Source organism: Epinephelus moara, chromosome 18, assembly GCF_006386435.1.
Source record: "Epinephelus moara isolate mb chromosome 18, YSFRI_EMoa_1.0, whole genome shotgun sequence".
In the NCBI taxonomy this organism is placed as follows: domain Eukaryota; kingdom Metazoa; phylum Chordata; class Actinopteri; order Perciformes; family Serranidae; genus Epinephelus; species Epinephelus moara.
Window position 1 is genome coordinate 20,489,068 of NC_065523.1, and position 13,516 is coordinate 20,502,583.

At 40.1% G+C, this 13,516-nt stretch overlaps 2 protein-coding genes across 2 annotated transcripts in view; one reads left to right on the top strand and one right to left on the bottom strand.

The window, feature by feature from the left end:
- The first annotated feature begins 24 nt into the window (after positions 1–24).
- On the top strand, positions 25–7,603 carry trim35-12 (tripartite motif containing 35-12). Its single transcript, XM_050068849.1, has 6 exons — positions 25–2,175; positions 2,453–2,548; positions 4,654–4,884; positions 4,966–4,988; positions 5,076–5,194; positions 6,906–7,603. The coding sequence occupies exons 1-6, from the start codon at positions 1,624–1,626 to the stop codon at positions 7,463–7,465; spliced, it is 1,581 nt and encodes a 526-aa protein (XP_049924806.1). The 5' UTR covers positions 25–1,623; the 3' UTR covers positions 7,466–7,603.
- Positions 7,572–13,516, bottom strand: part of LOC126405241 (C-factor-like) — an 8,943-nt gene continuing 2,998 nt past the window's right edge. Inside the window, exons 2-6 of the mRNA XM_050068884.1 lie at positions 9,989–10,043; positions 9,673–9,860; positions 9,420–9,581; positions 9,172–9,282; positions 7,572–7,760 (exon numbers count right to left, since the gene is read on the bottom strand). Coding sequence (XP_049924841.1) covers positions 7,647–7,760; positions 9,172–9,282; positions 9,420–9,581; positions 9,673–9,860; positions 9,989–10,043 — 630 coding nt within the window. The 3' untranslated portion in view covers positions 7,572–7,646. The remainder of the gene's footprint in view (positions 7,761–9,171; positions 9,283–9,419; positions 9,582–9,672; positions 9,861–9,988; positions 10,044–13,516) is intronic.

The following is a 13,516-nucleotide window of genomic DNA, read 5'->3' on the forward strand; positions in this document are numbered from 1 at the left end:
AAGGTCCACTTCCCTCTGGACGGAGCTCGGAGTAGAGCCGCTGCTCCTTTGTGTTGAAAGGGGTCAGTTGAGGTGGTTTGGGCATCTGATCAGGATGCTTCCTGGGTGCCTCCCGTTGGAAGTGTTTTGGGCACGTCCCACTGGTAGGAGGCCCCAGGGCAGACCCAGAACCCAGGAGGGATTACATATCTCATCTGGCCTGGGAACGCCTTGGGGTCCCCCAGGAGGAGCTGCAAAGCATTGCTGGGGAGAGGGACATCTGGGCGCTTTGCTCGGCCTGCTGCCCCAGCGAACCAGCCCGAATAATCAGATGAAGATGGATGGATGGATGGATGGATGGATGGATGGATGGATGGATGGATGGAGAAATATCCAGTGTGTATGATTTAGGGGGATTTAGTGGCATCTAGTGGTGAGGATTGCAGATTGCAACCAGCTGAAACTTCTCCTGGTTAGGATTCCTTCAGTCTTCGTTGTCCAGTAGGTGTTTACTGGTGGCCAAATTATACAAAGTGGTCTCTTCCGCTTCAAAACAAACGGATGAGCTGATTTGAACTGGTACAAATGCTGAATAGAGCAGTTTCACATTAAAAATAAGTGTTTCTCCTTGTTCAGCACGGTGCAGACGGGCCACAAGCCCACCACCTGCAAATGGTGCTCACATTTTCTCTCTAATAACTTCAGATCTGGACATTTAGGAGGTGGGCAAAAAAATGCAGATGGCTCTATCTAAAACCAGTGTCTGTTCTGGACTACTGTAGAGAAATGGCAGTGCAAAATGACGATCTCTGTGGATGAGGACCCGCTCCCCATGCAGATATAACCAGCTCATTCTGCGGTAACGAAAACACAATTATTCTTATTTTCAGGTGATTATACACTAAAGAAAACATACTAATTATATTGTAATCCACTTCTGCCAATATATCCCCGTAAATCCTACACCTAAGTCCTCCTTTAAAAAGGAGAGACAGTGCTGCAATCTGCTGGAGTGTTTTCCAGCATTGACAGAAACCACCCGTTGGTGTGTTTGTGTTTCTTCTCACTCCTGTGTCCTCCTGAAATATATATGACATCTAACTAGAGATCACTCTGAGTGTCAGCAGGCCATCAGAGGTAGCGTAACGAGATACACGTTAGTAAACTTGATAGTGCTGGTCAAGCTCAGTGGGGTCATCTCAAGGCCTGTGCCCCAGTTCAACACTAAATACCTTTTGCAGGAAAGTTTGTGCAGCTGTTTTGAATTCTGCTCACCTTCTTGTGTCTTACTTCTACACCTCCTGCATTTGTTGTTTTTTTTCCACTAAAAAAACTGACAGAAAACTTCAAGCAACATTTTTCCATAAAGAAGGAAATGTCATCTTTTTGACTCAGCTGGAGTCTGCCCTGTTTGACAGAGCAGAGAACCAGATGAGGGGTGGTGACACGTCCTGTATTTACTACAAGTGAAGCAAACCTGTTTTTCAAGTCCCTGTTGATCTATAACCCTGGTTGCTCATAAATTGTGTCCAGATTGCCCTGTGGACTCACACAGAAGCCAGAGAGGAGCACTGCTTCTTCCTAACTGCTCTTTCTGAAACAGCTGCAGCTATAAAAGCAGCCCCCCGTCAACAGGAACTCGCCATGGCGCTGCGCCCACGTGCTTCCTCTCAGCCTGGAAAACTTTCTTTCTTCCAGAGTCCCAAGTTGGCTTCTGCCCTTCGACCGCGGGCTGTTTCTTCGCGCTCGGGCTCCATGCTGGAAGAGGAGCTGTCTTGTCCTGTCTGTTGTGAGATCTTCAAGGAGCCCGTGGTGCTCAAGTGCAGCCACAGCTTCTGCCGAGACTGCCTGCAGCAGTTCTGGAACAAGAAGAAGGCCAGGCGCGAGTGTCCCGTGTGCAGGAGGAAGTGCTCCCTGACAGAGCCCACGGTCAGCCTGGCGCTGAAGAACGTGGCCGACACCTTCCTAAGGGAGCAGAATCGCAGGGCGGCCACAGCTGGAACAGGGGAAGGGGCCGACGGGACAGGAGGGCAAGACGGGATAGGGATAGTGGAGGTGGAGTGCGCCACACATGGGGAAGTTCTCAAGCTCTTCTGTTTGGATGACTTTGAAGTCCTCTGCTGTATATGTCACACCTCTAAGAAGCACCAGGGACACCGAGTCTGCCCCATAGACGAGGCAGCTCAGGACCTTAAGGTAATGTGTTCTTGCTTTGTCTGTTATGCTTTTAAACACTCATGTCTTCAATCATTGTTAGAAATTCACTGAAGGCTTTAATCCATTTGTAAACCAAATTCCACACCACTGCAGTGAAATTAAGCAAAGTAGTTACATCTGACCTACCTTCTGTGCAAAGTCAGAAACATCAGAAACATTTTAGTCTGTGTCAAACTGATCATTTTCAGCTCCCAAATGTAATTACCCACTACATTTTGTCTGACATTCTGGCACTTTCTCTACCCTCACCGTGTAGGCAGAGCTGAAGAATGATGTGATTCCTCTGAAGAAGAACCTGCGTTGCCTGTATGAAGCCAAGCAGGAGTGTGATGACACAACTGTGCACATCAAGGTATCAATAAACACAGAGTTCCACGAAACAAGAAGGCACCAGCATGACCGCTGACATGCCTGTGACTGAAGTTGAACCACCCACTGTTAGTGTGTAAACATGTCAGTCAAAGTGTTAGAGAAGCCAACCAGTTTGTTTTTAGGGTGCAAGTTATCAAGCTGAGTCTAAGTGTTGTTTGGGCTGAACAGTCAGAGCTACAGGATGTGCTTTTTACTATTTATTTCAAAAACAAGAACACAAAGTTGCAAATATGACACCTTTAGGAGGGGTTTTCGAATTTTGATTGTTTGCTAAACTCAGAACTAGAGGCCCTAAAATTAAGTATATTCAACTGCCTGAAAAAATGTTGGCATTGTACATTTCTCCAAACCACAGATGTGTTACATATGAACGTTATTATGTTGCAGACATTTTAAAACTTTACATTTCTTTATATTTTAACAATTCTGTGGTTAACATGGTTAGGTTTAGGTACAAAAATCACTTGCTTATGGTTAGGAAAAAATTATGTTTTTGCTTAAAATGCCCACTTTTAGTGGCAATATCTTGGCAAAAAAACGAAGAGATGTATTGGTAAAAACAACTGCTTGCACTTACAGTTTACATCCATGTCTATGAAAACATGGGTGCGTCACACACATTTTCTCCTCGGCAACACAGAAGATCTTTACAATGAGCATGGTTTCAAGACGGACACCCAAGATTGGTGTATCTGACCAAATGTCTCCCCGTCTGTTCCTGAGATGACACCGAGTAATGGCCATAAGTGTTTGCAGAACAGTGTCACATTGAAGTTGACCTTTTGGATAAAAAAATGTCATCACTTTATCATTATATCCTATTAGAAATTTTGCTGTAATTAGCATATGAATTATTTATTTATGGTGGAAAAAATGTTTTGTCAGGTCACCGTGACCTTTACCTTTGAGTGAAGTGGGTGTTTGTGCCAAATTTTAGAAAACTTCCTTAGACAATCTTTATATATTTCATTAACAGGAATGAGATGGACATGAGGTTACAGTGACCTTGACCTTTGACCACCAAATTTTAATCAGGTCATTGCTAAATCCAAGTGAACATTTGTGCCAAATTTGAAGAAATTCCCTAAGGGTGTTCTTGAGGTATCGCGTTCACAAGAATGAGATGGATGCAAGATCCACAGTGACCTTTGCCCACCAAAACCTTATAAGTTCATTGTTTTGTCCAAGTGGATGTTGGTGCCAAATTTGAAGAAATTTCCCCAAGAGAGAGATATTGCTTTCTCAAGAATGGGATGGATAAATGGACAACCCAAGAACTTAGTACCTACAGCTATCGCCAACGTGAAGGCATAAAAACAACTGCTTTTTGTGACACTATTCTCCTGAGACCTGAACTTTTGTTTGGTATGCATTTTTAAATTCTCCTAGCCATTTGGGATCAGTAGTACCCGAAACGTATAAAAAACTAAACATTATCAAAGACAATTAAGTCCCAATGTCCTCAAATTAAACTATGATAAAGTCCCAATGTCTCCAAACAAGTACTTCCTAATTAACAGTGTCTTAGCATTACTGTTGCTAAAATTAGTCAAATTTGTTGCCAGAGTGACCTTGCAGAGATGGCTGCCATATTGTTTTTACACAGATTCATGTATTGTACCCTTCCTACCAGTGGATGGCACATAAAAGTGCCCATGAATGTTTTCAGCAGTCTGCAGTGGTCTGTCAGAAATGTACAATGCCAACATTTTCTTCTGGTAACTGAACTGAGGAATACTGTGACAAAATGAGGGAGAAGTGATAAAATCAAACAGGTTTTATCATAGTGATGCTTTTAGAGATAACAAATGCAGGAAAATGGAAACTGCAGGGTTATAGAAGGATATTATAGTGATTTTCTTTTTGTTTACGGCCTTAGACAACATTTAATGTACAAAATATTAAAGACTTGTTTTTTAAGATGTACACAGGTGTGTTAAATCTAAGTAACGGTAATACTCCTCAGAGATGTTAACAGAGGCCAATATATAAGTAGAATATAACAACAGACTACAACTCAGCATCAGTCACATTATTGTGCACTCACTGTATTTTCATGTTAAGCCTTATTTCCATGTTTGCCAGAACCAGACTCAGGCCACAGAAAAGCAGATCAAAGAGGAGTTTGAGCAGCTGCGGGAGTTTCTGCAGAGGGAAGAGACAGCTCGACTGGCTGCCCTGCGGCAGGAGGATGAGGAGAAGAAAGAGCTGGTGAAGAAGAAGTCAGAGAGCATCACCAGAGGTATCCTCACCTTCTCTCACGCCGTCATTGCCATTGAGAATGAGATTGCTTCTAGCGATGCTCTCTTCCTGAAGGTAAGTGTTTATACCTTTTTTCTCTGAATTCATTTGACCATGCTTACAGTCTGTAAAATTCTCTTTCTCTTTTGGTTTCAGAATTACGCCAACACAAAGAAAAGGTAACGGTTTTTTAATGTTCTGCATCTGTTCTGTGTACCAGATTGTTTTATGTTGGTAGGCTGATGTGTGTGATTCTCTTCTCACAGAGCACAGATCCCACCGAACAATCCAGAAAAAGTGTCAGGTGCTCTTATAAATGTGGCCGAGCACATCGGTTCCCTCAAGTACCATGTGTGGGAGAAGATGGTGGAGCTGGTCCAGTACAGTAAGCGCTCACTTGACTCTGTGTGTGATGTTTGGAAACATGTCAGATATACTTTTGTGATTCAAGTCAGCGTAGTTCTTTGTAACAGGTGTTAAACATGCAGCAACCTCTGGGGTTGAAGAATGAAATCATGGAAAGTACCAAAACCTGCAGTTCCTCATATGGCCACTTGAGGCAGGCTTCAAAAGCAAATCAATCCCCTTAGAGCCGCATGTTAAAATGCCCAACTTTATAGCAACAATACAAAGTGTTTACAGCCTGATACAAAAAAACAAAATGGGTTTTAGTCACTACAGCTAATTTATCCGTTCATGACAACTGCACAGGAGGTGAATTTTTATATAACTGTAACTAACAAAAAAAAATTCTAGAGACATTGCACAGTCTAGCATGTACTAAACAATAAAAAAATAAAAGCAAGCTATAATAAATAGACAAGCTGAATTGCAGAATTTACATTATTGCACATATCAAGTGTAGATATTGCTGGGAGCAGTGTTGGTTGTATAGTCTGACAACAGCAGGAAGGACCTGAGGTATTTCTCCCTCATTTATCACTGGTGTAGCAGCCGGTCACTGAAGGAGCTGCCCAGTGTTGTCAGAGTGTCCTCCGTGGGGTGGGGCATGTTGTCCAGAAGGGATGATAGCTTGGTCATCATTCTCCTTTCTGCCACCACGTCCACTGGTTCAAGGGAGCATCTCAGGACAGAGCTGGCCTTCTTTATCAGTTTGTTGGGTCTCTTCCTGTTGAGATGCTGCTGCCCCAGCAGACCACTCCATAGAAAATGACTGATGCCACCACGGTCAGAAAAGGTCCTCAGGAGTTCTACCTGTACTCCAAAAGACCTCAGTCTCCTTAGCAGATAGAGTCTGCTCTGTCCTCTCTTATACAGTACGTTGATGTTTTCTGTCCAGTCCGGTTTAATGTTAATGAACACCCGGGTACTTGTAAGATATGGTAAAGATATCCACTATGACAGAACACAAGTGATGAATTGATTAAGAGGATTTTTAGATACTTACATGTAAATATTGGAGGGTGAGGATCTTTTAACACCCACGGTTTCAACAATCTTTAAAGAACTCTTCTTTCAACAAAGATTCTTTGGATGAAAAGGTTCATTAAGCCCAGCTCAGACCAGAGATTTGCGATGAGACAAGTTGAAAAGGTAACTACCTGCAATGCACTGTTGTGCAACGTTCTAAAAACCTGCTGGGTCACACCAATGCAACTACATGAGATAGTGTATCATCTCTATGCAACAACTCTCTGTAGTTCCAGCTTGTTAGGCCTATTTTGTGGCTGAATATAATTTGTAGCTTCTTAAAATATGAATGAGGACAGTGATAGTGAGATACTGGCTACAGCTGCATTTCTAGTAGTGATGAAATGGCAAAAAACATTAACAAAATGAGCTTTAGATGGACTGTATTCATGATAAATATGCCATCATAATATGAATCACCAATGCCAGTCAATTAGTCACTGAGAATGAGTGTGTGTGAGTGAGCAGGGCATAAGCACATACAGCGAGCAGTAGCACTGACCCACCCTGATTGTGGCTGGAACCTTGGCCCTTCAGCAATAATCCTTTTGGAACCTTTATTCCTAAGAGTAGACATGTCAGTAAAATTTGTTGTACTTTAATAAAGCAGTGTGTCTTGAATTTTAAGAGGAATTAATTCCTTTTTTTTTGTCTTTCCCTCTTAGCACCCATCACCCTTGACCCCAACACTGCCTACTCCTGGTTGTCCCTCTCCACCGACCTGACCTGTGTCGCCAACAGCGGATGCCTCCAGAAGCTTCCAGACAATCCGGAACGTTTTGGCCACTTTGTGTTCATACTTGGCTCAGAGGGCTTTACATCAGGCCGCCACGCCTGGGAGGTAGAGGTGGGCGACAAGGAGGACTGGATGCTTGGGGTGGTCAAGGAGTCCATTGATAGGAAAGGCCGCATATCAGGCTGCCCTGAGGGCGGGTTTTGGATGATCTCGCACTACGAGGGTGAGTACTCGGCCATGACTAGGCCCAGCATCCCGCTGCATCCGCAGGGAGAGCTGACCCGAGTCAGGGTGCAGCTGGACTACGACTCTGGGGAGGTAACCTTTTCCAACCCCATCAGCATGATGCCCATTTACACCTTTAATGATGTCTTCACTGAGACAATGTATCCCTTCTTCTGCCCTGGAGCCAACATCAATGGGAATAACCCCAACCCACTTAAGATCTGCCCTGCAAAGGTGGCTGTGTGGAACAGTGCCACATGGTGATTTAAAAACACCTTACAAAGGACATATTGAAAATTTAAGAAATTACAGAAGTGTGTATTAAATCTTTTAAGAGTGTGTTTGTGTGTAAAATGAGATACAAGCAACATAATTAAAACTAATGGTTTATTTCACATGGGTTCATTTAGTGACTGACATCATTTTATGAAGCAGTTGTTTAAAACTACCAGGGGACAGTATCGCCCTTGTAATCCAGGAAGGCTCCGTTCTTCTTCTCAGTCAGGGAGGCCATCACACGAAACATCCCCTGCACACTCTCTGGAGCATCAATCTCCCCCTGGTGGTCAGAAACACACAGTGTACATGAAGGCTGGCAAAGGAGGTCAATTCTCCTCACTCTTAGTTAACAGTCTAATGTTTCTACCAACAGACCAGTTGTAGACTTGACAGCATTTTTGAATGTCTACAGAAGCCCAGAGAGGCAAGTGTGGAAAAATTTTTTAATAATGATGATCCATTTTCTAAGTCTGATCTAAATGGTTTTCTCTCTCATTCAAGCAGATCCTTTGGTCTCTAATGATTGGCTAGGGAAAATCGAATCCCCTCTCCCACAGAAATCAGTTAAAATGGACGCAATATCAGACTGATGGGAAGCGAGTGAAACAAGTTGACAATTCTGTCTGATACCAGGCAATTTAAGTCTTCCTTTTGGCTAAAGAAGCCAGTGCTAATGGCAGATTAGCGGCAATTAAAATACATTTCCTCATCACATTGTTATTACCTAATTATATTACATACTGTAAATACATGTCTCTACAAAATAGTACAACTAGGCTTGCAAAATGCTGATACATAGCTACGCCTGGATTCTCCTCTAATACCCCTTATTTCACCTTAGCGTTATGCTAATGATATGGAGAGCTCTACCTTGCAGTTTGATGGGATTTGTTCCTTAAATAAGTGATCTAATCTCCGCCAGCCGAGCAGCTTACTTCAGCTTTAGCACTCTGCTAACTTGAATGTAGATTAAAATGGTATACTGGTACATATTAACTGATTTGTTAACATTTCTTTCTCAATTTAAGTTAATGGGACAAAGTTGGTCTCTAGTGTAGTGCATTGGTAGTGCTTTCCAAACAACGACAATGGCATAAAATGGCTATACCAATCATTTACCATCCCTGTTATATGGCAGCTGGTCTTGTCCTCTACTCAGAGTGTAAGGAGTTCCAAGACCTCATTGTTTTCCTAATTTGCAGACATTTTCATCTGCTGTTCTTTGAGTTAGTCGCTAACTGCTATCAGCTACTTTTTATATCCACTGCAGTGGCATAACACGTCACCAAAATGTCACACTCCTGCTGCCCATGATCCCGTCCTGCCAACTGTCCTGATACAGAAGTCATTTCAGCGCTGTTACTACTTCTCTTCCCAGGTCAGAGGCGAGACTGCAATTGTACCTTTTATGCAGAACAGCGAGGCAGAGTAACAGCGTGAAACCCCTGCCTTAAGAACCAGTGTAAAAGGGGCTTGTGTGACTGCAGTCTCAAGGGGGAAATGCTCATGGCCTTGACAGCTTATTTCAATCATGCTTGTAGCATATAAAAAACACCACATGGACATTTTCACAAGATTAAAGTCTTGATTCTCATTGGAGGGCGTCTTTAATAAAGTAAACTATGATTCAGAGTGGACTGGTTCCTCTACATTGTTTGACTGTTTCCCGTATATGAAATCTGCTGACTCACATCCTTTCCACCCATGTCGGTGCGCACCCAGCCAGGGTGCAGCAGAGAAAACAGGATCTCATCCTTCTGCAGCTCCTCTGCAGCACACAGTGTCAGCATGTTCAAACCTGCCTGAGAGGAGAAGAGAGAGAGGAAATGTAATGGACAGACAGAGCAACTAGGTGATAGGTGATTGAACTTTTCCACTTAACAAATGTAAGATGAGACCTTTGAGTAGCAGGTCACAGTGTTAGCAGGTTGTCACTCACCTTGCTGATGCGGTAGGCGACGGCAGGGAAACTAACGTATGAGTGTTTTACAAATTCCATTGAACCCAAAGTTGAGCTGATGTTGACGACGGCTGCTTTGCTGGTGGACATCCCTGACATCCCACTGGCCTTCGCTGCTGCACGAAGATGAGGCAGGAACTCCTAATGATGACCACCAGAAAGAGAGTCAACAAGAGGAAACTTTCATTGTACACCATTAAAGTTCTGTGTTTGTGGTTGTCCTGTTTCTCACTTTAAAGATGTACATAGGGCCCATGACGTTGGTGTTGAAGGAACTCTGCATGTCCTCGGTTGTAGTTTCCTGTAGGGTAGCTTTGGCAAGGATGCCTGCGTTGTTAATCAGCAGGTTCAGACCAGCCATCCCCAACAGAGAGCCCACCTGCTGGGCACACTGTTTAATGCTACAAAGGTCACTGGCGTCTGACAGAGAGAGAAAGAAAGTGGAACATCAGCGGTGGTCAGTAGCACACAGTCAGATAAATATCAGAGCTCTGCACTGTTCATAGAGTCGAGGCCTGGACATGGAAACAGGATGAGAGAGCTTGTACCCAGACGGATGATGGAGATGATGTCAGGATGCTTCTTTGCCAGTGTTTGTAAGGCCTGTTAATATACAGAGAAGACACGTTTGTAATTCAGTAAAGAATCCCACACACTGTTGATCACTTGTGCTCACTTTTTATCCAGTGGTAGAGAGTTACCAAGTACATGTTAATTAACGTATTGTACAGTTTGAAGATACTTGCACTTTACTTGGGTATTTCCTCTTTATACTTATGCTCCGCTACATGTTGGAGGCAAATATTGTACTTTTTACTACATTGCAGATTTAGATTATCAGTAGAAAATATAAATCAGGTAATGCATTATGATGCATATCATTATAGGTTAAACTACCAAGCACTATACAAAGTAGTTAAATCCCCCCTTTACCTGCTGCAACTTAAAATGATGAAAACATTAATGCATCACTAGTCATAATCCAGTAATATATATGTTTCTAAAATGGGCCATTCTACATAAATAGAGTGTTTTACTGTTGGTAGATTAAATGTGTAGCCAGGGATTCTTGAGAAAGACTACTGATATTTGAACTCACCCAAAAAAATACACCCCTCCCATCAGCGCATGAGCATATGCCAGATTTACCTTACCTCTCATTACCACTGCCTAAATGGCCTCTCTCCTGTCCTGTTCACTGATGTTAATCTTATCAGCCATTTCATTATTTAGTTTCAGACCCGTGTGACATGACATTGTTAGTTTGACTACAATTTAGGGCATTCACAACTTTACTTAAAGATATAATATGCAGGATTTTCTTACAAAACAATGTAGACTCATACAGAAGTAATCCCTCTTAATCAGTGGTGCTCCCAGATTTTTTTTTTTTTTTTACAATGGTGGTCCAGTGAGGCCATTGAAAATCTTGAGGTGGAATTTCAGGAATTTCATTATGCTGTTAAAGTCTAGTTGAAAACTATGAAGTATGAGAGTTGAGGCATTCATTTGAAAGAGCACATTGACTGTAAGGACAAAGATACTTATGGGAACAAGCCTCCTCAAGTTGAAGGTAGGGATGCACAATATTGGATTTTTTGTCGATATCTGATATGCAGATATGTAAAAACTCATTTGACTGATAAGTGATACCGATATTGATAAATCCCAGTATAGTACGTCATCAAAATGAGAGAAAAACAGTCATGGTATAGTATGTCGTCAAAATGTGATGAAAAAAGTCATAGTATAGTATGTCGTCCAAAATCATGTAAAAATTTCATAGTGTAGTATGTCATCCAAAATAATTTATAAGTCATATTATAGTATGTTGTCCAAAATTCTGAAAAAAAGTTATAGTATAGTATGTCGTCCAAAGTAATTTATAAAAGACATGGTATAGTATGTCGTCCAAAATCATGAGAAAAAAGTCATACTATAGTATGTTGTCCAAAATCACAAAATAAAAGTCATAGTATAGTATGTTGTCCACAATCATGAAAAAAAGTCATAGTATAGTATGTCGTCCACAATCGTGAAAAAAAGTCATAATATAGTATGTCGTCAAAAATCATTTAAAAATGTCATAGTATAGTATGTCGTCCAAAATCACAAAATAAAAGTCATAGTATAGTATGTCGTCCAAAATCATGAAAAAAAGTCATAATATAGTATGTCGTCAAAAATCATTTAAAAATGTCATAGTGTAGTATGTCGTCCAAAATAATTTATAAAAGTCATAGTATGGTATGTTGTCCACAATCATGAAAAAAAGTCATAGTATGGTATGCCATCCAAAATCATGAAAAAAAGTTATAGTGTAGTATGTCGTTTAAAATCATGAAAAATAGTCATGGTATAGTATGCCATCCAGAATCATGAAGAAAAGTTATGGTATAGTATGTCGTCCAAAATCATGAAAAAAACTCATGGTATAGTATGTCATCCAAAATGATGAAAAAAAGTTATAGTATAGTATGTTGTTCACAATCATGAAAAAAGTCATAGTATAGTATGTTGTCCACAATCATGAAAAAAGTCATAGTATAGTATGTTGTCCACAATCATGAAAAAAGACATAGTATAGTATGCCATCCAAAATCATGAAAAAAAGTCATGGTATAGTATGTCATCCAAAATGATGAAAAAAAGTCATAGTATAGTATGTCGTCCACAATCATGAAAAAAGTCATAGTATAGTATGCCATCCAAAATCATGAAAAAAAGTTATGGTGTAGTATGTCGTCCAAAATCATGAAAAAAGTCATACTATAGTATGTCGTCCAAAATCATGAAAAAAAGTTATAGTATAGTATGTCGTCCAAAATTATGAAAAAAAGTTATAGTATAGTATGTTGTTCACAATCATGTAAAAAAGTCATAGTATAGTATGTTGTCCACAATCATGAAAAAAGTCATAGTGTAGTATGTCGTTTAAAATCATGAAAAATAGTCATGGTATAGTATGTGATCCAAAATAATGAAAAAAGTCATAGTATAGTATGTTGTCCACAATCATGAAAAAAGTCATAGTGTAGTATGTCGTTTAAAATCATGAAAAATAGTCATGGTATAGTATGTGGTCCAAAATAATGAAAAAAGTCATCGTATAGAATGTCGTCCAAAATAATGAAAAAAGTCAAAGTATAGTATGTCATCCAAAATGATGAAAAAAAGTTATAGTGTAGTATGTCGTCCAAAATCATGAAAAAAAGTTATAGTATAGTATGTCGTCCAAAATTATGAAAAAAAGTTATAGTATAGTATGTTGTTCACAATCATGAAAAAAAGTCATAGTATAGTATGTCGTCCACAATCATGAAAAAAGTCATAGTATAGTATGCCATCCAAAATCATGAAAAAAAGTTATAGTGTAGTATGTCGTCCAAAATCATGAAAAAAACTCAAAGTATAGTATGTCATCCAAAATCACAAAATAAAAGTCATAGTATAGTATGTCGTCCAAAATCATGAAAAATAGTCATGGTATAGTATGTGGTCCAAAATAATGAAAAAAGTCATAGTATAGTATGTCGTCCACAATCATGAAAAAAGTCATAGTGTAGTATGTCGTTTAAAATCATGAAAAATAGTCATGGTATAGTATGTGGTCCAAAATAATGAAAAAAGTCATCGTATAGAATGTCGTCCACAATCATGAAAAAAGTCATAGTATAGTATGCCATCCAAAATCATGAAAAAAAGTTATAGTGTAGTATGTCGTCCAAAATCATGAAAAAAACTCAAAGTATAGTATGTCATCCAAAATCACAAAATAAAAGTCATAGTATAGTATGTCGTCCAAAATCATGAAAAAAATTTATAGTATAGTATGTCGTCCAAAATCATGAAAAAAAGTTATAGTATAGTATGTCATCCAAAATCACAAAATAAAAGTCATAGTATAGTATGTTGTCCACAATCATGAAAAAAAGTTATAGTATAGTATGTGGTCCAAAATCACAAAATAAAAGTCATAGTATAGTATGTTTGTCCACAATCATGAAAAAAAGTCATACTATAGTATGTCGTCAAAAATCACAAAAAACTCATAGTATAGTATGTTGTCCACAATC

Excerpts from the sequence above, each read along its gene's own strand:
- trim35-12 (XM_050068849.1), top strand. The coding sequence starts at position 1,624 with ATGGCGCTGCGCCCACGTGCTTCCTCTCAGCCTGGAAAACTTTCTTTC. Across the intron at positions 4,885-4,965 it reads GCGATGCTCTCTTCCTGAAG|AATTACGCCAACACAAAGAA; the intron begins GTAAGTGTTTAT and ends TTTTGGTTTCAG. Across the intron at positions 4,989-5,075 it reads TACGCCAACACAAAGAAAAG|AGCACAGATCCCACCGAACA; the intron begins GTAACGGTTTTT and ends CTCTTCTCACAG.